General features: G+C 40.8%; 2 protein-coding genes across 2 annotated transcripts; one reads left to right on the forward strand and one right to left on the reverse strand.

Moving 5' to 3' along the window:
- The first annotated feature begins 388 nt into the window (after nt 1–388).
- On the forward strand, nt 389–8,979 carry tesca (tescalcin a). The gene is made up of 8 exons (XM_080043995.1): nt 389–528; nt 2,530–2,599; nt 3,144–3,224; nt 4,698–4,837; nt 7,426–7,487; nt 7,877–7,984; nt 8,073–8,120; nt 8,220–8,979. The coding sequence occupies exons 1-8, from the start codon at nt 468–470 to the stop codon at nt 8,310–8,312; spliced, it is 663 nt and encodes a 220-aa protein (XP_079900121.1). The 5' UTR covers nt 389–467; the 3' UTR covers nt 8,313–8,979.
- Nucleotides 8,980–9,099: 120 nt separating this feature from the next.
- On the reverse strand, nt 9,100–27,367 carry fbxw8 (F-box and WD repeat domain containing 8). The gene is made up of 11 exons (XM_080043986.1): nt 26,768–27,367; nt 26,056–26,160; nt 25,719–25,883; nt 25,248–25,336; nt 23,449–23,606; nt 23,145–23,341; nt 22,542–22,760; nt 15,128–15,255; nt 10,412–10,585; nt 9,891–10,007; nt 9,100–9,488 (listed from the first exon to the last, which is right to left on the reverse strand). The coding sequence occupies exons 1-11, from the start codon at nt 27,242–27,244 to the stop codon at nt 9,323–9,325; spliced, it is 1,995 nt and encodes a 664-aa protein (XP_079900112.1). The 5' UTR covers nt 27,245–27,367; the 3' UTR covers nt 9,100–9,322.
- Nucleotides 27,368–27,723: the final 356 nt, after the last annotated feature.

Consider the following 27,723-nt stretch of genomic DNA (forward strand, 5'->3'; position numbering starts at 1 on the left):
TTTACTACACTACATACTAAAGTACAGAAGAGTTTTAGGGCCACAAGAGGGAAACAATCAGATAAGGAAGATTTTTTTTTCATTATGTTGAGATATCAAGAATAAAGACAAATACTGCAAAATGCTATTGGAGTTAGTGGGGCATTTATGTATTTTCAACCTACTACAATTGACCTGCAAGTATTAGGACATCCTAAAGCTTTTTCTGGCATACTAAATATTAGGGAAGTATGGGGATTGGAACGCAGGCCAGGGCTTCTACTACCACACACACTGCAGTAGAGCTAAAGAGAAACCGGAAGACAGCAGGGGATTTCTCCACAGACAGACTGCACGGATTTAGGACCTTGAGGATGACAGATGCAACAGACTACAGTTGCGTCGCCCTGCCGGTTGTAGTAGCAGCAGCGCACCAGAGTTGAGCCATTCGAACCAAACCAGACCCTGCACCCTGACGCACAGCAGCGATGGGAGCTTCGCAGACGCGCTCCGAGGACAAGTACCAGGGACTGGCAGAGAAAAGTGGATGTAAGTAAGGAAAATACGTTCCGGAAACCTTTTAATACTTCGAAACGATGGGCTACAATTGTAGATTTAGTGCACGGCGCTGTTGGTGTTAATTAGTAGTGGCAATAGTTTCACAGTTGCGAAGGTCTGGTGACAGTGACAAGTTTGAGTCAAGGAAATTGAAGACATAGGCCTAGTATGTTATTATCCTGCCAGCATGCGAGACAAAGTTGTGTTTAAGAGTAAGTAGTGTGTAACAATTAGCCTACACTATGGGCAAGTGCTGCGTTGATCTGTTGGTAAAATCAAATAATGTATAACGTTACCCGTTGAACAAATACGCGCAGTGATTTAGCCTCAAATGTGATCATGTGATTTGGCGAAACACCCGTTACTCTTTTTTATTAAGAAACTACATATTGCTATAAAGACTATATTGTTATTAATGACACACACACAACCAATCCACCCTATGAGTTCTACTTATCGTTTCATGTTTGTGTCTTCATTCATGTGTGATATGTCCTCACTTGGCAGACAGTATTCAAAGTCTCATTATTTGATCACAACATATTTGTCACAAAACTCGAACCCCCTTCCTCCATTTGTGGATGGAAAAGCTCAACCAAGAAATGAAACAAACAGCAGACCTAAAACAGCAGAAGTGTGTACAAGTAGGCTATGTTTAGACTGCATGGGTAGGATGGGTGTGAAATCTTTGCATGCAGTGGCATGCAGCGTCTTGGCAGCAGGTATAAGATATGCATCTAGGACTGAGGGACTGGGCCCAATATAATTGATACTGTTTCGGTGATACTTTGAACTATGTCATATCCTCAAGGTGGGGCTTTGACCCCATATTTCTCTCTTGGATCAGTGGGGGAATCTGGACTCATTTTATGGACTGGTTTATGGCCCACACTGATTAAACTATATGTCATTGCACCGACAGGCCTTTACTTGTTGGTAGAGCAAATACAACACATTCTTTAGTTGTTGTCCTTTTCCTTTTGTATCTGGCAAATTAATCTGTGTTATTATAGTCGGTGGTATGTTGCATTGTGCATCTGTTGGTCCTACTCATGCACCAATTGCAACAGTCAAACCGCCCACTCAGATTCACAAACTTGTTTCTGCATATTATTCAACCCCCCACACACACACACATACGGCTAGTGTTGCTGCTGCCAACAGCCTCTGGGATAGGAGAACAAAAAGCTGAAGTGTTTACTGAAACAATTGAAAATATTAAACCTGTTTTGATATGGGACTAGGCAGCGCCTTGAAACCTTGAAGTGTGTGGCCATTAGTCCACACACAGTAAGTTAATGATTTAAGGAACCTTTTAGAAATGGCATAAAAATACAATCACGCTACTGCACTGGGGTGTTTGCTTTGCCATTAGGCCTGCACTGTTAGTGGAGCTTCACCTGATCAGTTCAATAAAAAACAGATCTGAAATCTCACTCTTTAAAGCTGTAGTTCGTATTTCTGCATATAAATAAATGTCAGTTATATTCAAGCCAATGCCAAATGAGTTGACACTAAGTTGACACAAGCCTATCAGCTCCACTAAACTCTTTCTGCATTTCTCAGTATGGCAGCGTTTACAAACTGGCTTCACCCACTGACACTGGCACAGGACCTCAAAAGCGCTCACTGAGGCTTTATTGATTCTATTGCTAAGAAAAAACCTAGACGTACAGCAGCAAGAATAAAATCCATGCGCGATCACAGACAGCTTACTTCATGTAAATGCGCTGACAGTGTTATTGTAATTACTCAGAATTCCTCATGGTGACCATAGAAGTCACGCACTATGGCTTTAATCATAATCCAATGTATAACAATGGAAACAAAAAAACTGAAATGCAAGGTGTGTGTCTCTTCAAAAGGAATAATCCTCTGTATTGTCATTCAATTGCATGTTGGACGTTCCTTGAGAACAACTGACTGACAGAGCTCGATGGGTGGAGTATTGATGGGTGTATCACTGATGTTGGTGTGTTTGCTTCTTTACAGTTTCACTGGAGCAGATCAACAACCTTCACAAAAGATTCCAGCAGCTGAGCGGAAGTGAAGAGACAATATGGTAACATATTAATCATAAAACAAGGTCAAAGCTCGGCCGCTAGACAACATTAAAACCATTCGGCCTTTGCACTCACTCAACATGAAGGCTGAAATACGACAGGCGGCTGGAGTGATGAATTGTGGGTATTTTTCTGGTAACCCACTGAGACACAAACAAGGCAACATATGGTGAGACAGACAGGGCAAACTAATGCAAACGCAGAGACGTATTAGGCAAACACAATTTGTCGATGCATCAGGCAAACAGAGAGCCACACACACACACTCACACGCACACGCGCACACACACCCACATACACACACACACACACTCATGTTTAAAGTGTCATGTTGGTAGTGATTGATAACAAGTACCTTCCCTTTAAAAAGAAACAGGGAACAATGTTGTACTTTACATGGCAGGTATTTCCATCTGACAGTTTACCTTCAGACAGATTTAGTAACTGATCATGTTACTTCCTATAAATAACGTTTCTAGCATGCATGCTGCTATTGTTGGTATCTGTTTTTATAATAACGGACCTGTTGTTGTCGCACTACAGCCGGGACAACTTGGAATGCATTCCAGCCCTCGCCAAAAATCCAATCAGAAAGCAAATTATTGGTGCCTTCTTCGATAAAAGGTGAGTAGAGTCAAATTACAGCATACTCTGTCAATCCACATCATGGATGATGGCCAATTAACTGATATTCTTGCACTACCATGATATTTAAAATGTTAAAACCCCTATTGTATGATCCGTCAAAGTAAAGAAAATCGTTAAACATTCATAATTTATCAAAGGTCAGTCTGTCCAAGCAATGACCTTTCTCAATCTTTTATGGTGAATATTAATAATACATAAGATATCAGCCTTTATCTTCTGTTGCTATGAATGAAGTTTGTTCCTGAGCTTTTGTTGCCTTTACCTTTTAACAATACTGTTCCTAGACCTGGTGCCATATAAGGCCAATCTGTGTGCTGGCAATAGTTTAGTTTCATTATTACCTTGTAGACATGAGTGGTTCTTTTTCTATCAAGGCCTAATCTGTATCTCCTGCCTTTGACCATATGTAGATGGTTACTCAGAAACAGTTTGATGACCAATAGTAACAGACTTTATAGTGATGTTAACTCTACAGTGAGCCAATCCCACTACACGTGCAATGGGGGTTGTTTTGGGTGTTCTACTGTTCCAAAGAATGCATGTTATGTTGTTCTGCGACTCTTTATTTCCTGCTTTAATCCAACTCTGCAGTGTTTACTGCTTTATTTTGGTTTGTATAGTCAAATGAAAACAATGCCATTCAATCGTGGGCGGTAGAAAATAAGTCTTTTGTATTAGGATGGCTGATCATCTGGGTTTCGGTCTTTATCCAAGAGGAAACACATGGCGGTTTGTGAAAACAAAATATGGTATTCTTCAATTAGCTAAAGTAAATACAAATCTAATAGAGATGTATGGCTATAAAGAGACAGGTGTTGACATTTTGAAACTAGCAGTTCCTCGTACTTTGCCAAGACAGGCTTAACAGGGTAACCCACAGTACGGACTGTAAGTAAGTAAGTAAGTAAGCTTTATTTATATAGCGCCCTTCACAGACCAGGGTCACAAGGCGCTTCATAATACACATTTTTATACATACACTCAAACACCGATGGCAGTAGCTGCCAAGCAAGGCGCTGTCTGAACCATCGGGAGCAATGTCCAATAAACAAGCTGTCTGGGAGTCCATGTGACTTTTGTACACAAGCACACACAATGAACGTGCACGACGGAAACCTTAAGAGGCAGTATGCTTAAACATGTCGGTAAACTTTTTTCTTTTGGTTGAAAAAATTAAATCGCATTAGCGTGATTGTGCCCATAGAATTCAATGATCAAAGTTTCTGAGATTTTCAGCTGAAAAATGACAATCAAAGACACTTGCAACTTAATAAGTGTTGATGTTAAAGCCAGAATAGTCAAAACCCACATAGATCCTTCTTACAACTTGGTAACAGCTTGAGAAAAATACCTGTGTTGGTGTAGACCTTGAAGATGCCACATGTGTTGTATTTAAAAGAAATAATAATTCCTAACCCTTGATTTCTTGTGTGTGTGTGTGTGACCCAGGAACCAGCACCAGGATGAGGTGGGCTCCGTTGAGGAGATTGGCTTTGAGCAGTTCGTCATGGTCATGTCCCACTTTCGCCCTCCAACGCTGAAGACCACGGAGGAGGAGAAGGAAGCCTTGAGGAAGGAGAAGCTGCGCTGTAAGACACTGCACTTTATTTCTATTTTCAGCATTAGATAAAAAGGGAACTACATTTACTTATGGTTTCTGGTCCTTGTGTTTGGAGCTTCAACTTGTCATTCCATAACTAAAGCTTTTCTCTCATGTGTCTCAATTAGAAAAAGTAGTGTAGTGTATTTCATTATGACACATTTTAAGATTACTGTAGTGTATTATGATACTATACATTTTATATTAAGGCCTATACTGTTACAGAGCAGGACAAAGACAATGCCTCATCTGGCAGGGGGCAAAGTCAGGGATGTCAGCTGCCTGAGTGAGGAAACCCTCAAGGCTGACCTGTAGATCATTCAAATTTCACACAAAGGTGACTGTCTTGTGAGTTAATCAAAGACAGTCTGGCTAAGAGTTAACAGTAGTTTATTGATCCTGATCATCATCATCATCATCAGCATTGTCTTAAAAGTTGCTGAATCAGACTTCTTGGCCAACGTGACATATCGACTCTAGGTGATGACTAGACTCAGGATGTCCTCTGGGGGCCAGAGGGCAACCCAGAGGTTAATGGTCAGAGGGAAACCCAGAGGTTGCCCTCTGACCATTAGGGTGGAGCTAGTTAGGGTACACCAATTAGGTGTTAGGAGGAGCAGGGCGTACTGTCCTAAAGAACCAATCAGCTCACTTAGAGTGGCGGTTAAAACCGGCCACAATTCTGGAAAAAGTCAGATCTCTATAGCAAAGGAACTTCTTCATAGATTTGGCTACAAACACTTTAAATTCTTATTGGCTTCGTTTTGACTGCAGGATGAGTTTTGTTGTTTAATAAAGAGAAGTTTCCTGAGACCTCCTCATCTGCATTCAACTGTGTCTTCTTCCATCAACTAACTACCAACGCGGCTTTCTGAGTAAAGGCCCAAGAAAATATACTGCAGTAGCATCTCAAAAGTGGACCACCCAGTGTAGATAACAAACCAGTGATGTGACTATCTTATTTCAACCACCACTGACATACCACAAAGAGCGTAGTGACAAATAGCTTTGTGTGTGTGCACTGGATTCCTCTGTGGATGTCAGTGACCACATTGGAGAGGCTGCTAGGTATTCTTGGCTTGGTTTGAAACGGCATCGTCAACGCTTAAACTGTCACAAGACAATGGGATCATTTGTAGCCACTTAGCCAGGAGCCACATTCAGCCTCAGGCATTTATGTGCCATTAGATTATAATCAGTTTATGTTTATCTATTCCAGGATGGAGTATTGTATTTTTCCTTTGAGGAGTATCTTCTTCCCTTCATGGCAGGTGTCTTGTGCGATTTGTGATTTCCTACATTTCCCAGAATTACTAAAACTCCAGGGAAAGTGGATAGATGGATCCAGTGTGATCAAGCCTTGAGTAATAACTGGGCAAATTAGCAACTGTTTCCCTGAAGGGACAAGATATATTTAAGGCAAAATAAAAAAAATAAAAATGGAAGATACATAATTCAAACACCATCATCAAATAATCAAGAAAGGTTCTTTGTATAAATCTGAGTTTAGAGCCCCAGTGTATTCGTCCCGAGGCCTCCAAGCAGGTAAATCCAGCCATGCATAACGGCTAGCTAACTGATTTATTTGTGTAAACAGGGGTGTGTCTCTCATATTTAACCACAGCCGTTTCGCAATGAGCAGAATATCGTTTCGGTCAGCTATAGTTACTAGTTGATTTTCTTTTAATCTTGAACTCAGAACCTTTGTTTGAGTGTGTTTGCATTGCTGTATTGATCCTTTTAGTCAAGTAAATGGTCTGAATACTTCTGTGTTTACTCTGGTATTAACTTTACCACTCATGCTGTGTTGTTTTGCACTCCTCATGGAAATTAGTTTGGTTACTTTCATCTTCTGTTTTTATGTGAATTCTTTAAAATATTTCATAAATGTTTAATTGATTTCTTTCTATTTGCCAGCACAGGAGAGAAACAAAAACAAACAAACATTGCAGCACAAACCCCCAAAGCACAAACATTTTTGATGAAGGAGATAATTACCAGACGACAAAACAGAAATGCATTTTGCCTCCTACAGTATCGGTAGACTGATTATGGCCGGTCCCGTTCGGCTTCCACAAACCATTTGTCTGGATGTTCTCTCTCATGTCACCTCGCGTGTTGTAATGTTTTTTTTCCCACGACACATTTAATTTGTTGTTTTTGTTGACCATAAATCAACTCCTATATCCCTGCTGTCATGATACATTTCTACCTCAGGTAGACATTAAAACTGACATTCTATCGACTTTTCAGCAATGACACCGGCAAAACAGAAAAAAAAAATTAAAATCAATCTTGTTGCCACAGAACCGTTAAGCATGATGTATTGAACTTGGACTGCGTCTTGTAAATGTCACTGTAAATGAAAGTGGTGGCATATGACCTCTGGGTTGATATTTTACGTTTAGCATTGGCCTGAAAGGGAGCTGTATAGTTTGTCAATACTCTCTTATCTCTGTATCTTCAGAAACATTCCTCCAACCACAGCTTCCAGTAAAATCCTGTTTCGTTGATGATGGCAAGTTCCTTTGCAATCAGATCAAACGAGCACTAAATCCTTCCATTGTATCTCCACAGTCCTGTTCAACATGCATGACACAGACAATGATGGCATCATCACCCTGGCAGAGTACAGGAAGGTAAGAGAACTCAACCAGCTGAACATGACTATGAGCCTTTGTACACATTGACATTAAAGTGTCTCTACAAAGGCTTTTAAAATTTAAAATTAAATTAATAAAAAAAATTGTTTTTAAAAAGTTTTAACATACTTTGATGTTTTTTTTTAATTAATGTAATACCACCCGTCTTAGCATTTGTCTAAAGAAGGCTGCAGAAGCTACGAGTGTCGTCTGCTTCATTCCTTTAGTACCGTATGGCGTTAAGTAATTATTACCAATCGAGAAGCTAAACATGTGCATACAGAAGTTCACTGATGTCAATTGGAAACATAAACGTAGGCCCCATATGGCTTTAGCACGGATGAAGTTTAAACCTCAAACTATAACCACGTGTGTTCTGATCCAAGGTGGTAGAGGAGCTCCTGTCAAAGAGTGGGGCCATGGGGATGGAGGTTGCCAAGGCGATAGCAGATGCTGCCATGTTGGAAGTGGCGAGCATAAATGTGCCGCACATGGTAATGGAACATACCAGGACTAAACTGTTACAATAGGTTCTCACATAATGCAACACAGTGACATTAATATGTCTCTTTATCCTTTTAGGGCCCGGATGATTTCTATGAAGGGATTACATTTGAGCATTTTGAACAGGTTTGTACTTTTTTAAACTTAATGGTAAAGCTTTAGAAATAAAAAAAATTACTTTATTTGTCACTTGCTGATGAAAAAGTGTTCTTTTCCCGTCCACAGATTTTGAAAATGCTTGAAATGGAGTCCAGGATGCACATTAGATTCTTGGACGCAGGCACCACGACGATGCGTTGTGGGAAATCGACCTCTTGAAGTTGTTGTTCTTTTAAAGGATTTGTTTATGTTGCTGCTGTTTTTAGCAGAACCACTCCAGGCCTTAAATGGGACGAAACCAAACACTTTTGATATACGCAGCAATACATTTTTGGACGGAGGGAAAATAATTCTTCTCTCAAACTGCAAGTTAATTGTCATACTGATTTTTAAAGACTGTCTGCTGCTTGTGCAGTGAAATATTGTGGAAGTATTTTGAGTCAAAGGACGTTTACTTCCAGACAAGCAAATGTCACATATTTCAAAGAGATTTATTTTCATCTTTCGTCACACCACTACTCATTTGAAAAGGTTTCAAACTAATAACACTAACTTCTTGCATTCTACTAATCTGTATGTAACCAGCCTGTAATGTGAAGGATGAGGTCATTTGTGCTGAGTTGCCTCTTGTTGTGTTCATGGTTCATCGGTTATGGCTAACGGCATGAGACTGCAGGCACATACCACTTATCTGTAGCTCCGAATAGTTACTTTTAATTTATCGTTTCCTCCTTGACTCTGTTCTAACCTGAAAATCTACTTTTTTTTTGTACCGCTAGTGTATTAATAAAACACTTTTATTTTCCCAAAGATGAATTATTGACAGATTTTGCACTGAATTGTATGAATAACTGAATAAATTGTAAGCTATTGTAATAAAAATAAAGGCATGTGTATGATTTTTTTTAAAGAGAATCAAATAGCAAATGTACTATGAAGAATCTTATTTAGTAAACATTTTTTTATTGCTGCACAGTGGCAACAAATCATATTCATATATTTTACAATTAGTGTTTACTGTGCGTACGTCTGGGCAGCTGAATTACAAATTCCTATGCACTTACTTACACATACACTGAAATATTACAATTCCTTAAACGCTTGATTCGACTCGGATGATAAAAAGAAAACTAATTGAATAAAAAAGGATACAGTTTGGAAAATCAAACTGGAAAAGTCTTAAAAGTGTGTATTGTCCATTCAGGAACACACTGGGCCCCAGTATCATGTCAGTGGGATGGATGGGAGCCAGACAGCCTGTCGTAAGGCACAGCCAGGCCGATGTTGTAGTTGTATCCGTGTGACTCTGTGTAGTCAGACCTGCAGATGGGCAAGACGTGATCCTGTGACAGCGCGTCCTCTGAGAAGTCGTAATGGGAGACGACTCCCCTGTGCCTGAAGGGGTTAAAACATTTGTATCAGCAAACAACAGAGAGGCTGCTTATTTAACTTTCTGGAAAAATGTGTTCAAACTGGATACATGAGTAGGACATTAAACAAGAGATCCATCTTTCTGACATTTGAACCAAGGACACATATAGTGGGGTCTCACAATATGTTCACAGTAGCCTGGAAATATTCAGAAGATTTGAGGATCAAGGAGTATTTTTTTTTTTATATAAGGAAATGTAAAATGTTGAAGAAATATCAGATTCTATATGATCGAAACTTTAGTACATTTGTGACTAGCTTTACTCCTATGTACAAAGCAAAGGGTGGGCTGGGAAATAGCTGCATTTCACAGTGGATGACTGGGGGGGAAAAAAATAAAAAGAGTGTCAGAGGGAGATGGGTGACCTGCGGTGAGCTGTAAGGTCATCGTCTGTGATGCAGGCCCCTCGTGGTGACTTGTCATCTGGGATGTTGGCTGTTACCAAGGTGCTGGTGTTGAAGCGTATATGCCTCACAGGATGCCTGTAGCAAAGACAGAGAACCATATACATTTTAAATGCATGGATTTATTTTTTAAATCTAGCTTGTTAGTGTTTTTATACTGATGGTTCTCACGGAACATGTGAAGGATGTGGTGCTAAATAGGTTCTAAAATACAGCCTAAATGAAACGTCCATTTGTTTATACAATACAATTGAATAATATCTTGTTCTAGGCAATTACAATAAGCTCAAGGACATTAATAAAACAAAATATGTCTACATAAATGTTTTAATCAACTCTAATCTAAAACCTATCCAACACAACTGGATTATATTAGAAACAAACAGAGAAGCTCAGTTACAGTTAAACAGATAGCCACATTAAGCAACAACAGATCCTTCAGTATGTGGGTCTCAGTGGCTCACAGTAAGAGGGAATCCCACCTGTTGTGCATCTCCCACAGCTTGGCTCCCATCCTCATCTCCCACACACACACCAGGCCTTCCCCTCCGCCGCTCACGATCTTCCAGTCGTCCGCCTGCACCGATGTGACACCCAGGTGGTGGGCGTACAGGGAGGCCACCGAGGAGCCTGTTCGTAGGTCAAACACCCTCACCCTGAAACACATGAGGAAATGCTGTTCATGTATTATTCATTTATTGAGAAATGTCTTGCTTTATTGATCCCCAGGGGGAAACTTGGTTGGTTATTATTGCTCCAATTTAGAATAGAAATTACTATAGAAAGAAATAAGTGTTAAGAATATGCGCTCAATTCCACAAGGTGTATTGACTCAACGTCATTGTAAATGAGGGTCACCCCTCAATTGATCTCTTGTGTATAAATAAAGGCTCAATGAAATGTGATGATATTTCCTAACAATCAAAATGTAACAATAGTACCTTAATATAAGAATAAGAAGTAAAGAAGTATGAACATTATACTACAATATTTACACAATGTAGGTAATGGAAATAACTAGTATAGTTATAGTATATGAGATATGTAATATGCACAAATATTGACATCAGAAAAGTGTTATAAGTATAATTATAACATCAGCAAGTACAAAATCAAGTTCCATGTCATTGCAAACAGGTAGATCCGTTAAGAAGCATGATGCATAATGTGTTTATAGGCCAGAGAATGTTGTTTGTTCTTAGAAGAAAATGTAAAACAAGGTAAGTATTTGCATATCCTCCTAACACCCCACAGTAAGTTAAAGTGAGTCCAGTAAAAGATTAGTAAACCAGGTCGGTACAATAGTATCAGTCACGTCCAGTAAAGCATGCTCATTCTGGATTTTGCTTCCTGCGTACAGAGGCGGAGAACTCTAAGGGCGCGCAAGACAAGAGTACAGCCTGTCAAAGGGTGCATTCATCTCTAGACAAAAGGATACTATTCTCAATTTTGAAGGAACTTTTTTTTTTTTTCAACATCACGCCAAGAGGCCGAAGACAAATACAAACCGAAGCACGTGAGCCAATGCAAGCTTTAGTTCCAGTCTTATTCTCCCTGGGATTCATCCAAATATCCCAATATTTTATCTGCTGCTATCAGACACCATATGTTCCACTTTCCCTGGATACACAACAAACGTATGATACTACAAAGGGGATATAGAGTAAGTGTGGCATACAGAAAGAAAAAAAACATCTAAATATTAGATGAGGCTTAGGAAATCTATTATGGTACAGATGGAGTATCGCAACAGCAGATCAGATGAAATAGCAAACAACAACAGAATAAGAATAGATAAGAGCAGAGTGGGTGGGATTTGTTCAACTTAAATTACCTAAAAATCCAAACAGCAGAGAATAGTGATCCAAAAATGACTCGCAAAACATTAATTAGGGGTGTGCAAAAAGTACAACACAGCAGATCTACAAGCAAATGTTAGAGTGAAAATAAGTATGAGATGCTAAAGGAATTAATGTAGTAAAAATATGAATTTACAGTACATATATGATGTGCTGCCTGTCTGACATTGCACACATACATTAGAGCTACATACAGAACAAACGTGGGTCGATGCTTCAGTATGTGGCTGTTCATGTTCTTTAAATTCTCAGTGGCGGGTTTACATGTACAAAACAAAATGTGCATCCAGGCTTGTTTTGGTTCAGAGCTGAACACAGTGAACCATAAACTTATCGCCTAGGGAGATGAGATTTGACCTGCACAGCTAACCCCAGAGAGTCTTCTAACAGGCGAAACATGTATTTAGATACATTTTCTGTTTGAGTATTTAGCTTTTATGATCTTTTCTACAAAAGCACTTCATACATTCTGCTTTGAAATAAGCGTAATGTGCTCTTTAAACAATCCTTTGATTGCTATAATAATCACTGACAATATTATCATCGAATAATTACCAAAGTACTCGTATCTGAATCAGTATTTATGATGGAGTAATGGCAGCGAGAGCAGGATTTTTTTTGCTTGCCTGGGTTTTCATGAGGCAAACCTGAGCCCAGGGGACCGCCAGCTCCATCTGTTGTCATTGTGGCTTTATTGCATCTGAAAGCATCCAGGACATCATGACTCCATCCAGGCTCAACCTTCCCTCTCCAAGACTTCATTACCATAATCAAATTCACTTTGGGGACTCACGGACAGATTTCATTTCCGCTCCCAAACATTTTCAAAAGGGAGTCAACAGTTAAATGGCTAAATGGGCACGGCGGACTTGTTGTCTGCAGTTAGTTTTTGTCTGTTTAGTGGCATTACGTGATGGGAGCACACGTTTTAACAATGAGGGCCGAGCATTATTGGCGGACCACGGGGGAACCATAAATCTAATGCTGGAGGCACGCTCCTGTCTCTTCAGTGAGCCTGTCAGTGGCCAGACCCCTCTTCATTAATCAGAAGGAGCTCTGCCTCATATGAGAAGAGTGTGGGGATAAAGCCAAATAGTTTACTACAGCAAGACTGCACATTTAATGTTATGCAGTGAGTATGTTTGATGCAAACCTGTGATTGGGGATCAGAAGGTCTTATTTGACATTCAATACAAGAAGATACCTTTAAATTGATAACACACTTTTGTGGCAGTGCACAATGATGGTATTGTTAAACGTTGTTACAGGTTTGGGAGCAGGACACGATCAAGACAAGAATAACCTAAATAAACCAAATTTACAAACTGGTCAAAAAATATCCAATGTTGAAAAAAAAATACAAAATAGGACAAGACAGAAGATTGCCAAAATGTGTTAGGAATTATCATGCAGAAATTAGAAAACTTGAATTTCTGTTCCAAAATTTGCGCTAAATCATCAAGTAGATGTTGGCATTGTTCCCTGGATTAGTAAAAACTTTGAGCAGCAGGTGGTTCCAAGGAAAACGTCAGGGGATCATGAAAAGTTTTTAAATAATTTCATTGCAATCCAATGCAAGTGGTCCAGATTTAAAGAAGTGCAGCCCAGCCTAACGGCCTCTGCACACATCCTACCTCTACTGCGCGTCTGCGTCTGACTTTTTTTCACCGACCGTGTAATCAACCTAGAGCGGCCACACATCCAACCTCAGACGCACTGCTGATGCCTGTCGGAGGCACGTCTGCAGCGACGCTCCCCTTTACCTCAGGAGGCTCGCCTATTTTTTTCTGAGAGCCGCGCGTCTCTCTGCTTTAACTGATAGAGAAATACTCTACTGAGAGTCATATTGACTTCATACCGGCTTTCGCTGTAGTTTCACCATTTCCTGGTGTGTCCCTTTCAAAATAAAATTTCCAACAAGCGAAAATGTGTCAATATAAATCATATGCATCATTAATGACATGAAAGAACTTCCTTTTTAATGGGAATTATCTATGAAATCTCTATGTAGAAAGACAGGGCTTTTAGAAGCAGCGCTAAAGCAGCAGTAGCTGCTGAGACGTTCCATGTGTGGCCGAGAAAAGTCTGAGAGAGGCAGCCGTAAGGAACGCGAGGCGCTCCAGAGGTAGCCGCAGGATGTGTGTGGAGGCCGTAATGCTAAGTGATAGCAACAGGTCCCTCACACTTTATTTGTCTAGTATTGCTTTTACTGCCTACATACTTTCCTATGTGGCCCTCTTCCAAAAAGCTCCTATCAGAAACCCTTATTGGATCTCACAAAATAAAAAACAGAGGGATACAAAATCATTAGGACAAAAAGAAGGGATGCATTAGGCTTTGGCCTTCAGCCACCCTGTCAGACGGCCAAGATCTCTGACTGTCCCTCAGTCCTGAAAAACCCATTTCCATTTGTCCTCGACTAGTGCAGCACATCGGCCGGGGCCAAAGTGGACGAGCCCAAGCTGTTGTGTGAATCTCTCTGTCTGAGCAAAACCCACTCATCTATCCAGAGAGCAAAAGACTAATAGGAAAGAAGAGAGGAAACAAACCAATTCAATTCTTCAACCAAAACAATACTGGGACATTTCCTTTTACCATTTGACAAAACATGTTTTTGTTTCGGCTGCTAAGGAGTCATAACTAATGAGTAAGGGGGGGGAATAACAGAACCTAAACAATATGATATGGTCTGTCTTTCGTTGTAAGCCAAACTACTTAACAGCCAGATGGGTACGGTGCTGAATAGAAACAGCAGGAGGGGGGGGGGGGGGTTGGGGGCTGGGCAAGCTTTGGATGAAGACGCGCCGGGGATTTTTGTTTCCCTGCCAGCTCATGCACCGCAGCACCCGCTAACAAGTGCAGAATAGATGAGAATGGCTCTTTTATGTGTCTTTTCCTCATCTGGAGAGCCAAGGTAAAGCGCCATGGCAAGGGTGTGCTAACGCGTGGATGAGTGGCCAAATCTCTAGTTCTTGTATAGTATCCCAGTTAATAGAAAAAAGCAGACAAATAGACGTCTCTATATAACACCTCGCACGTATTTCAATGCCTCTGTCTTGTTTTTTTTGGCCAAGCTTTGAGAAGCTTTGTGTTTCAAGGCAGCGGAGAGAGAGACTGAGAAGTTTTGAGTAATGCACAAATTGAATAAAGCCTCGTCTTTTCACACACTTACTTAACACCTGGTCTTCCCTTCAACCTCAGCTTTCCGGCCTCCTGCATCAGGTGTCACCGTACTGAAACTATTTCTCAGTTCTTTAACTTCTTGGCTCACTTTCAACTGATTTTATGATGTTAAAAAAAAAAAAAAATCTCATTCTGTATTGTGTTTTTTGGTCCTACCTCCGGTCTTTGTTTCCACACACCAGCAGGTGAGGCGGGCTGTCTCTCAGGTTGATGCAAGTGAAATCTCCCAGCGAGTTGCCGACAGAAGCCACAGGTTTGCACGTCTCCAGGCTGTAGACGTGGATCTGGAAAATGAAGCAAGAGCAAACATTAACTTTAAATCATTCAAAAATTATTCAATTCAGTTGACCTCCAATACGCACAACAACTGCTTGACCTACAAGGACTAAAGTTGACTGTAGAACAGGCCTGACACAGCGTCACTATGGGATATACGGTAAATGTCTGATGATGTCTATGGGTTGAGGAAAGGCAACCACAGTAAAAAGAAAATGTATTTAACCTGTCCATTTACTTTCTGTCCCTAAACTTGTGTGATTATATATAAAAAGGGGATACAGTTGCTGCTCATCAGACTTGGATATAAACACGCTCAGTGCTTTATGCGGATGATCTCAATGTATTTCTGTACCATACAGATTTCTCTGCACTTATAGCGAAAGCTAATGTTGGCTATTTGCAATAAAATATCTAAATCCATTGGCATCATCAGCAAATTAGGAGCTTTGGTTAATCAGAACTGTCTGTTAACTCTTTATAATATGCTTCATTCATCCGTATCTCATAGTGTTACATCAACTTGGGAGGTACTTATCGATCCCTCCTTTTGAAGCTTTATATTTTGCAAAAGAAAGTTAAGCATAATTACTACATTTAGATATAAAGCTGAAAGTCTGTTCGTTTCCCTAGAGTACAGATGGTAATGGTAAAATTATAAAGGCAAATGTGTGATGTTTTCGAACATGAAGAAGTCCAAAGACACATGAGGCCACAGCAGCTGTGTAGAATTGTACCTTTGATTAAATCAGACAGATGGACAGTTTGGGAAAGTCTGGTCTACTGCTGGAGAACTTCCCTGTACACTGCACAATTTCACACTTCACAATTTCACACTTCGCGCTGGAGACATAATACTTTTAAGATATCATATTGTAAAAAAAGAGCAACCCAGCTAACTGATGTGATGCTTTGCCAGTTAATTAAAAGCAAAGCAGAACTTAAGTGCGAAAATCTTGGAAGAAAGAAAATCAGCCTAGGGCCAAACTTCAATTAGCAACAGAGAAGCATACCGTTGCCTCTGGCTCCACGGCTGCTGCAGCAGCAGCAAACTTTTTCTTCAGACAAGTTACAATGATGTCATCTGGAGCTGGCCTAATTGGTCAATTAGCGGCTGGTGTTTTCTCATCCAAATTAGACGGAACAAACAGGATAACCGCCAGGCAAAATTGACTTTGAATAATTAAAACGATAAAGAAATTAAACCAAGGCAAGGGGGGGCAGGAGAGAGAAAGAGCCAAAAGCTGGAAGACAAAAGGAAAGAGAGAGGGAGAGAGATGGAGAGACAGAGACAGAGGTAAAGAAGTTTGGAAGGAAAAAAGGAGGGGGGGCATGATGTAAGCCTTAAGGAGTGCCAGCAGTTTGTGTGTCCCTTATTTGGGCCAAGCAGAGCTTTAATTGTGGGCCACCCCGGGGCAGAGCCCAAATCACACTGGACTATGAAATGACAGCTTGATAGGATTTGGACAGAGGAAGAGAGGGGGGGGTGAGCTGAGAGAGAGGGAGGGGGAAACAGAGATGAGGTTCAGCCTGCTGTTCTCCATGAATCATATAAAGTTTGGGGAAGAAAGGTTTTATAAATTAAATATCCGCCCATCTCACCCACTAAAATTACGAAATGCACTGAGGGAGGCAGAGGAGCTTGTTTGTGGTAATATCGGGGGCTGTTTAGAGAATGCAGCAGAATGTTTTGGGGAGGAATAATCAAGATCGTGGCTGTAGACATGTTGTTTGGTTAATGCACTTGCTGGAGCCCCAGTGAGGCATGCAGACAAAAGGAAAACTCTAATGGAAGCTAGCACCGGGATGCTAATGCAATTACTCTCTTTGCTTTCAAAAAAGATGAATACATTTGGCAATTATTGCTGCAACAATAACTGGCAACCTCACTCACTCCAACCAAAGACTATAGCAGCTGATTTAACTGATAACAATGCTCCATCAAGTAGAGAGAGAGAAAACTAAGTGAAAGTGAAATCGGCAGCTGAAGTTAAAGGTTTGAAATGAAATCCGTGGACTGTCTCTGTTGGCTTCCCCGCAACCATTCGTTTCATGCACAAACACCAACATCTGACACAAATATGGATTCAGAGCCTCATTTGGTTTGGACCACACCATGTGGACAAACATGGTGGAGATTAGCACAGCGGACCAGATGCAGAATGATGGAAGGTTTGGGGTTCGGGTGTCATTTGGGAGTCAGTGTATTTCCATCTCATTGAACAGATGAGGGGAAGAGTCTCAAACTTGCTTTAAGTATCTCACTGAAGAGATGTGTTTTGAGCAAAATGCTTCCCAATCTCAAATGCTAAGTTTGTATAATGTGGATGTATTATTTCTAGTATATCATTGTTGCATTGTTCGGTGTATTTTCACAGCTGTAGAGAAGCCCGTGTGTGGTTGGTTGACACCGATTTCTCCCTTGAAAAACAAAAAAAGCTTGTTACAAAAAAATCTAAAAATCTAAAAGCCAAGTCAGAAAGAGAAGTCTAATTGGGTTGTTTGGCTCACTGGTGATTTGTGATAAAGAAGTTGATAGCTGTTTAGGTAGTTATGTTTGTATGCTATGTAGTAACTCAGTCAAGTGTTATTCATCCAGCTCAATTCAGTGGCATATTACCCCGATGGCTTCAGATGACCTAGCAGGGGAATAGTCACATAGTGGTTGATTCCCTATATACCCTCACATTGAGGGTGTTCCCTAGATCATTCATTCCCTTGTGCTCTGGGTCCCAGCGTTATGGCCACAAGGGGGCACCCTCAGGTACATTACAGTAGTAATAATGGCTTACAATGGTAATTACAATGTGCTGGATGGGCTGTTGAGTACAATATTTTACTTATGTTTTGTTAGAAAAAATAACTCTAATTTGTATGATATTATGCCCCCCCCCCCCCCCCCCCATTAATATGCATTTACTCTTGTATAATCAATTGAACCATTGATATATTCTTCACATTTGACTTTGGTAGATGTTCTCTCCTTCTGATCTTTGTGCTCGGACACTGGGAGGTAGAGCTGGGCAATAAAACTGAAGCTGATTTCCCATGAGATAAGGTACATTCCTGTATCTGTTAGAACAAAAGGCCCTGGCCAAGCACGTCTTAGAAACTGCTCCAGGCCGGGGAGGAAGACTTCCATGATCTCTGGTTTCGGTCAGGAGAAAGCAGTGGGACGGACTCTGAAATCTGCCTGACAACAAGATTCAACCAATCAGTAGACATTCTCATGATGTTAGAAGACAATATAATCTCTGATGTAGAGAGAGACGTCTCTTCTTCTGGCTTTCTGTCCTGTCAACCTGCCTTGTGAATTTACTTAAAGCGGACCTATGATACTTTTTGACTTTTATGACCTATAAACGTTGTTATGATGATTTATAGTCATGTTTAACCATACTAGATTATCAAATAATAAAGTACATGCATTTCGACGTATTCCCTGCTTACCGTCTGGGGTGTCTGTGCAGAGCACTAGACACTATTCTAGCCAGTCGAGAAGTCACGTGTTCAAAGCGGCTTGACGCTTTGTAACATCGTGACGTCGCATGTAACTTGGTGTCGTCACCACGCGGATGTTTCCATGTATGGTAATGCTGCCACTTTCCTACTCGCGTCTGCCTCGCGCCCTTATAGGTCCATGCTCGCACCTCCCGCCACTGAAAGTGTTCCGGAAGGAAGGTAACCAATCACAACGAAGTTGGGTTTTCAGGAAGGGAGGGAAGGGGGCGGAAATGTCAAAAGCAAAGTGTTTACAGGGCATGCTGGATCGCCAAAATAAGAGAAAGAGCTTCCCAAAAATCTACATAGTTTTTTGTGATGTGATTCGTGTCAGGTTGCTCTATAGCAGTGTAAAACAAGAAATTAAGACCAGAAAAGTAGTATAATAGGTCCTCTTTAAATAAATACTGAGGCCGAGATCCCGAATTTTACACCTTGCTCCATGGTCATTTTTTCCTTCATAAATAAGGCTAAAGAACACGTATATTTTTAGGAAACGTCTCAGGGTTTTACTGACTTAATAATCTTGATAGACTTGTCTACTGATCTGGCATGATTATTCTATCCATTCTAAATGTGTAAATCCGTAATCTATAAACCCTGTGTACATACATGTAGATACTGTACGTTAAACCATTCATTCAGCCTATCCATGCAGACAACTGAACTGGGGGCAATGAGAGCATGACAGGTTTTCTGAAAGCTCTTGTGCTCTGTGGTAGATTGACTGCAGTGGATGGATGGATGCTTTGCCAGTGGAGATGCCAGCCTGTGATGAATGCACAGCCACGAGCTGGGTGGATGCCTGGGTGCCCCCAAGAAGGTGGCCAGTAGTAATACAATCTGGAAACTGGCTCCGACCACACACACACACACACACACACACACACACACACACACACACACACACACACACACACACACACACACACACACACACACACACACACACACACACACACACACACACACACACACACACACACACACACACACACACACACACACACACACACACACACACACACACACACACACACACACACACACACACACACACACACACACACACACACACACACACACACACACACACACACACACACACACACACACACACACACACAGCAAACAACAACAAAGAAGGGGGAGGCTAGAAGACAATGCCACAAGCTCAAAATATGATAAAGAATCTTCTATATCATTGATTCAAAGCCGCTTTTGAAATGGACCTGCAGCAAACTCAGTGATCACTGCAGAGTGACATGAGAGGGTAATTGAGTTCATCCAAGTCAAAAATGCTGAAATTGAAAATGTTTCACTCTTCTGTGAGGAGAGAAGGTGTGAGATGACTTCCTTGGATGCCACCTCAGCTGCATTCTGACAGCTTTTAATCAAGCATATGTTTCCCTTCAGAAGGAAAAAAAAAGTCTGGCATCACAATGGCAGCAGCCGCTTGATGCTTTGTCTTCTTCGCAGTAAGAAGAAGCTGTTACAAGCGTGACAGACATATTGATTAAATATGTGAAATATTTTAATTAGTAAGTGAGGTGTGATGATCATGATTTGCAGAAATGTAGATGGGGAGTTTGGGCTAAGCTCACCATGGAAAGAAGTTTGAACTGTTGATAAAATTAATCAAATTCAAAATGTGAAGCTTGCAAGGAAAGGAACTGTTGCTTGTTGATCCAAGGAAATAAGTATATTAAACTTCAAAAACCTGATACCATTCACATACAAATACAAAAATAATTATTCTAAGTACCTGAACAACAACAACAACTTTTTAATCTAGAACACTTGTCCGAGTTACATAGCTGATTAAATGGATTTATTTTTTTAAACTTTTAAGCAAATTGATTTTTGCATCCACATTGCCAAATGTTGCGTTGTGTCATGGTGAGGTAAGGCCGTGTAATCCCTCACTGCTGCTCTCTCTCCTTGGTCCACTATGTGGTGCTTTAGTGCTGCCACTGAAGCTGAATCATACAGTTTATTAGCTGTGTTTCTAAACAGGGGGGGGTGATGTCAGTGGAGAAGCTTTGCCAAAAACATGTCAATCACTTACAGACTGCAGCACACTCACACACTGTGCTCAGGTGGTACTTTGTTTTATAGCTAGTAGCTACCACTTGTTAGCCTCTAGTATATGACAACTAATTTGTTTAATCCATTAACATTGACAAGAAATATGTTGATGAAGTGAACTTAAAATCATCATGGACTGATTTATAATACTTTTTTTTTATGTACCGTATTTATTTATCAATTTGTGTTGTTTTTGTGCACACATGACATGTTATATGCAACTTAAGGTTTTTGTCTTGTGCTTGTTGCCTTGCATCTGTGTGTGTTTACTCTTGTGTCTGTGTTAGCAATTTCTCAACAGGAAGCCTGGGATTGTGGAAAAAAAGTATGTATAAGTTTTATATGTACTATTGAAAAAAAATGACATCATGCTTAGTGCATAGCTGCCTCCCGATCCCAACAGGATAGTTTGTCTCATTGGTTGTCACTTTTCTAAGTTAAGTCTTGAGAGTCAATCAGGTGCCTTGGGTCATTACAAACACAATATTATTAGAAGCAAACAGCTGCAGCTTGGGGAACAGCAGTTTATCAGAGTACATTTAAAGGTTGTAGTAATTAGGAGCAGGGCCCTAAATGAGGGCTTGTCTCTATTTAAGATAGCTGCTATAAACAAACCCCCCTACAGGTACATCACGTTCATTTCTTTGGAGACCTGTGAAGTCTAAAGGGACCCGGAGTAATCGTGATCACACCGTCAAGAGACCAGTGTATATTTACACTGATGAGATGTATTTACAGAGCAGACTTTGTTTAAAATGCATCTTGAATTCAAATCAACTTAAGGGTACACAATCTTTTATGTGCGTTAAATCCAAAGTGTGCTCCACATTTAAAAGCAGGAGGAATATTTTCTGCAGAAGAGTTTGATTCACTTAAGCCAAAGCAGGCGAACATGGCTATTTCAGCTTCATTCCAGTGATTAAAAGGCCTTGGATAGATAATGGCCTCGTGCCAAAAAACATCGCTATCCTCTCCATGAACTGTGTCCCCTTTAAAAGCAAAACATTCTTCATTCCCTTTGAGCCAACCAAACGAATGATTTGCCTCGTTACAATTTGCCATGTTTTCATTATGCTTCCGTTTAGAGCCCGGCCGACCTTGTTAACTCTAACGGAAGCCTTTCATTTGAATTAGAACGGACCTGGTGGCCTTTCTTCTACAAAACATCGGAAAATCCAGATGAAAAAAGTTCTGAGGCTTTGCAGCTTACTTAAATCAACATGTAAGGTTTCGTTTAGGTTCCATTGATACTTTTTTTTTAAATTCCAGAGAGATTAAATAAGGCTTTGATACATATCCATCAATCCCACTAACACACACAAACTCTACAATCTTATTCAATATATAACAGAGCTGTTTACAATGGACTAGATACTAATCAACACAATGTGAGAATTGGTGGCCACATATATACTGTAGGTCAATTAGCATTTATGTAACAATACTTATACATCTTTTCATTATTAATTTGGCTTACGTGCCTAATTTTTTTTTAAACAGCCCATATTAGACTCATAACAACAAGGTCTGAAGAATATTGGCAACGAGAATCCAGTGAAAATGTTTGAACTCCTTGTGCAAGAAGAGGCAACTATTAATCTGATTGCAATTATTTCAAAAACTGGTTAGGGATATTGATATGTTGTATCATTAACCATGCATGTGTTGATATTTAACAGAAACAATAGAGAGACAGTGAACGCACCTTGTTTCCTCCGTCGTGCATGCCCCAGCCTGCGCGCTTCACTCCGAACGCGGCCTGTGAATCAGATGCGTCCAGGCAGGTGATTGGGTGATCGTAGACTGAGTGGAGGGTCTGTGGCCCCTCCCCCTGAGGGTCCAACAGGTACACTGTCTCTCCTGCTGCCAGGGCAACCAGCGGGGACTGCTGGACCCGGCCTGGCACCAGAACCAGGCTCTCTACCTGTCATACACACACACCATACTTTATTTTAATATAGAGCAGGGATATTTATGGGGGCTCGCTTAGACAATTCAACTCTTTCACTCACTAATGCATTTGTGGTGTAGCCTGAATTCCAATTAAATGACTTCCTAAATGTACTTAGCGAGTAGATAAGGATTGTTTTAATTAACATTTTGAAGTCTCTTTATTTTTACGAACATCAGTCCAAAACCCAAGATATTTATATACAATTATATAAATTATAAATGTGTGAAGAGCTGAAACCAATGATTGTTCTGCATTTTCAATTAATGAAATAAAAAAATAAAAAAAAGCTTGCTATCCAAATCAGTATCAGAGCATTTCATACATACATACGAGTAATCTTATTGCCTAACTCACCATCTTGGGTAGCCGGGCCTTGCAGAGTGTCTTCCAGTAGCCGCGGTCGTCAGCCCCTTCCAGCCTGATGTCAGGCCCAGCAGCAGAGACCAGGATGGGGCTGTCTGGGCTCAGGAACAGGCTCTGGATCCTCTCTGGGGTCTGGTAGTGGTGGATGGGCTCTCCACCTGTTTCTGTGCTCCACAGGTCTACACAGCCTGGACCCAAGACACCCAACACAGTCTCTTAGAACCTTACTAACAGCAATGATTTACATACACATACACAGGCAATGAGACATATAGAGACATACACACACACTCACCGTCTACGTAAGCAGCAGCGGCCACAGTGCTGTTGACCTGGACGTGGCTAACATAAGGTCTAGGGTCAGAGTTGGCTGACAGGCCGTTAGTCTTCAGGTACGAGGCCGATGAGTCCCAGTGCAGCGTGTCCCACAGCCTCACATCACCAGACGTGTACCTGAGATACAAACACACATGTTTAGCTTCATACAAAAAGCCTGATGAATGTAACAGTCTCTCCAAGAATACCAGCCTCTCACCCTCTCACCAGTCAATCAATTCCTTACTCACAAGTACCCCTGCTCCTCCTCACTCTGACTCTCTGTTATCTTGCAACATGATCTGATGACACTTGTCCCCTGTTCAAATTGCTTCTTCCAAAATTCTCAAAAGGGTTTTCCACTGGCCTATTCAATTTTACTCTTAGGAAAATCTAAAAGTTTTGCTCCATACCTATCTGTGTAAGTAGCATATAGTTGACCTAACCAGGCCACAAAGTAAAGCCCTTTCTGTGACAATTTCAAAGTGCTGCCTTTACCTCCTATCCTCAAGTAATAACAAAGTCACCCCTCTCACACCCCCAACTGGCTTCAGCTCTGTTCTCTCTCTCTGTGGGAGTTGATATTACCACCTCCACACAGATAGCATCATGTCTGAGCAAGCACCCACCTCACAGCCCAGAGTGTGTGACACAGCGAGTGTGACAGAGGGTGTACATGTGCTCACCCCCAAAACCCATGTGTGACTGGCATCACTGGGTTTGGCACACAAGTAAACAATGGGAATCACACTTTGGTTTAATTGCAACATCACCTCAATGCCAACTAGCAACAGGAGTCATGAGCTGAAATCTCATCCAAGGAGTTCGTCAAAACTTTTTGTGAAACTTTGATGCACAGATTAGTGCAGGCTTTGACAGAGTTGGCCTTTGTGTCCCTGTGTGACTCCAGAGAGTTGTTAATGAGCAAACGCCTCCTGTTTGCCGGATCTCGTTCTCTAACAAGATTTTGAGAGAATGCAACCGAATCATTCTTGTTTGCTTTTAATTGCTATTGATTATTTTCTAGAAATGCAAGTACTTTCACTTAGCTTAATGAGTCTTTAAGGACCAATAATGGGAAAAGTATTGATGTTGTGAAATTTGTTAATAGCAATACCATACAAAGAAGCATTATAGAGTATGTTCAGGTTTTTGCAAAGGCCTTTATTTTGTTTCAGTGCTGTGTGTGTAGTGTGTACTACATCTGCTTACATGAAAAAATACAAACACCCTATCTAACTGCATCGCTCCCTTGAGACACTGCACATCTCCTTACGGGCAGTCTATCGGGTTTAAGTGGGCCACTCATAATCTATCAATGTCTTTACCATGTTATTGCAAGGCAGGGTTGGTTCAGTTAAGCTGCGATCCATGTATTCCTCCTCCCTCACAAACTAACTGCCACTAGTGCCATTAGTGGGAGTACACACATATGCAGCGGAGTGACAGTATACATCCATCTGAATCCTGATAAGATCTAAACCTAACCTAATGTAAATCTGATCGATAATGACTTCCACAAGGTAGTTTATTTTCACTGTGAACCGTCAAGACATCTCAATAGATACCTGGAAATGTTGACTTGTTTATGGTCTTAAAAACTGTCCATGGAGTGCTATAGTAGCCTAGTGATTACTTGTCGCTAGTTCAATTCCAGTGACCTTTGTTGCATGTCTAACCCCTACCTCTATCTCCATGTTTCCTCTGTGCCTCTATCCAGTAACTATCCAATACAGATGAACAACCAGCCACATTAAATATATTTAAAAAAAGACTCACCCAGCCAAGACAAAGCCGTCACAGGAGCTGACGTCACACAGAACCTTCCCCAGCTCGAACTGCAGCTGGCTAATGGATCCCACTCGGTTCTACACAGAAAACACAGTTTGATCCCTTATACAAATACATTATGTCACTCCTGGCGAGAAGAATACTCTTTTAACTATATCTCACTTGGCTGCAGTGGACGTCGGCAATCAAAATAAGTCTTTGTTATTTTTTTCCCCAAATTAAATATAACTTATTCTTTCATTGCTATTGTGTTAAAAATCCAATTGTCTGGTTTGTTTACTGTATTGTGTAATGTTCAAAATTCATACAAAAACTAGTCCAGGGTCTACACTGTACACTACTCACATCTGGTGAACGCCAGAACAATTCATTATAGGTGTTGAATTTGGGTTGAAGTAAGTATTTTTTTTTTTTCAAAAAGGGATCAAGATTCCCCACAGTAGAACAGCTTAAGCCCACCTTCCAGTTGGAGCAGACGGTTTTGGCTGAGTTCCTGCAGTCCCTGAGCGAGCTCTTCCAGCAGGGGGAGTCAGACACACTGGCATCCTGGTGGTGGCCCTCCCTCCTGCACATCCTGAACCACAGAACACCATCCTCCGCTAGCCCTCTCCATGCCCTGCTCACCTGGGAGGAGATTGGAAAGTGTGACTGAGGATTGAGTCAGTATACATTATGAGCAATCAGCTTGCATCACTTGATTTATTTGTGATTAAACAAACTGAGCTGGTTAAGCCAAATGGGATCTGTGCTCCATGCAAAATCATAGACTGAGAACAACTTCGCCACAGCGGCGTACCTGTGCACATCGGCCCAGCTCGGTACAGTTGAGGTATTGGAAAATCTTCAGCGCTAACTCGTACGGCAGCTCAACATCAAAGAAGGGAATGTCGTTGACTTCATTCTGCAAAGGAAAAAAATAACAACAGATGTTTTATACAGGGCTGGTTCTGGTCAAATACAGTACTACACATAATCTTCATCCTAAGTATATTCAGGAATAAAGGAAAGTATTAAAAGTTGTTTTCATTAATTGTTTACTTGTCAATAATTAAAATTACTAAAAAGGAAAAGCAGCAAATCCTTCAGTTTGAGAAGCTGGAACCTTGACATTGTTGGCCTATTTCCATAAAAAAATATGTTATATCAAAACAGTCAATAGCCCATGGATTTTTTTTATGTACTCATCCGTAAATAGACTAATATTTCAAGTGGCGTATAGGCTTCATCGTGTTGGTTAGTATACAATATCATATAAACTCTTCTGTTGTTTCATGTGCAAAAACCTTCATTAGTAAAGTTACTACTAGTAAATTAAGTTATCAGATATGTAGGCCTAGTTGAATAAAAAAGTACTCTATTTCCCACTGAATTGTAGAATTAGAATGAGTATATAAGTATAAAGTTGCATGAAAAGAAAAGATGTATGCAAGTACAAGTGCCTTGTACTTAAGTAGCCTACTTTAGTAAATGTAGCCTACTTAGTTACATTCAAAAACTCCTCGTCATACCAGATCCTGAATGAGTTGATCCAGCAGCTCCTCGCCTTCCTTGACCTTCTTCTCAGGCTGTTGATGTTGCTTCTGTAGGGATGTCCTGCAGACATTGGTCATGTTGTGATACTGCCTCTTCCTCCTGGTTCTCTCCTCCTGTATCCTGCCCAACAGCGGACTGGTCCTTCCGTCCAGTAAACTACGTGCAATGGACACATACTCAGGCTGGTCCTCTGTCTCTGACTCTGCGCTAGCTTTTCTTTCAACAACACGTTCTTTATCCCCAGTGCAACCACCACCATTATCTGATTTCGTAGGACTGCTGGCCTTGTTGAGATTTTTTATGTCTTCAAAATATTTATTTTTACAGTCTCCCTGACCTGACTGCCCTGGAACATCAGAGGAAGGGGCGCAAGCAAGTCGCTGGTCTTCTGTTTTAGTCGTTAATTCTTGTTTCCAACGCGTCCTGAACGCAGCAAGCTCTTCGTCGTCCATGGTTTCTCAATCATCGCTGACACAACATTAAATACGTTATGGTGTTATACAAATGGTGTCGTAGAAATGTGTTTAAAATGGTTTGTATTCCATTTAAAAGGAAGCCCAATATCGGCACAGACGCAAAATAAGCACGTCCTTCTATATAAACAGTCCGAAGAGGGACAACGCGCTGCAGTAGAAAAGTTCCGCAAGTGTTTAATTCCGCAGTTCTATTATGGTCGCTTGAACGTCTCAGGGATTATTTATCTTTTTATGGCCACAACTCGTTCTTGTTCCGAATATGGATGCAAATATGTTTCATATAACATGCCAGTGGTTTGTTCATGTTTGAAAATTATTTTAATAAAATAAATAAGAGAAGAGATCACAATGTCCAGACAGAGACGGATCAAACCAGACAGGAGGGATTTAGAAGTTAGCCATTGTAACTGTCTTTTGGGAAAAGATGATGTAAACCCCAAACCATGTGACACAGT

The sequence above is a fragment of the Ammodytes marinus genome (assembly GCF_949987685.1).
Source record: "Ammodytes marinus genome assembly, chromosome: 2".
Lineage (NCBI taxonomy): Eukaryota > Metazoa > Chordata > Actinopteri > Uranoscopiformes > Ammodytidae > Ammodytes > Ammodytes marinus.

What these genes read in the sequence shown, in the direction of transcription:
- tesca (XM_080043995.1), top strand. Translation starts at nt 468, where the DNA reads ATGGGAGCTTCGCAGACGCGCTCCGAGGACAAGTACCAGGGACTGGCA. An exon ending in GGAAGTGAAGAGACAATATG is followed by an intron (nt 2,600 to 3,143) that starts GTAACATATTAA and finishes GTCGCACTACAG; the next exon opens with CCGGGACAACTTGGAATGCA. An exon ending in CCCTGGCAGAGTACAGGAAG is followed by an intron (nt 7,488 to 7,876) that starts GTAAGAGAACTC and finishes TTCTGATCCAAG; the next exon opens with GTGGTAGAGGAGCTCCTGTC.
- fbxw8 (XM_080043986.1), bottom strand. Translation starts at nt 27,244, where the DNA reads ATGGACGACGAAGAGCTTGCTGCGTTCAGGACGCGTTGGAAACAAGAA. An exon ending in TGTGGAAACAAAGACCGGAG is followed by an intron (nt 10,586 to 15,127) that starts GTAGGACCAAAA and finishes CATGTGTTTCAG; the next exon opens with GGTGAGGGTGTTTGACCTAC. An exon ending in GACCTTACAGCTCACCGCAG is followed by an intron (nt 9,489 to 9,890) that starts GTCACCCATCTC and finishes TAACCCCTTCAG; the next exon opens with GCACAGGGGAGTCGTCTCCC.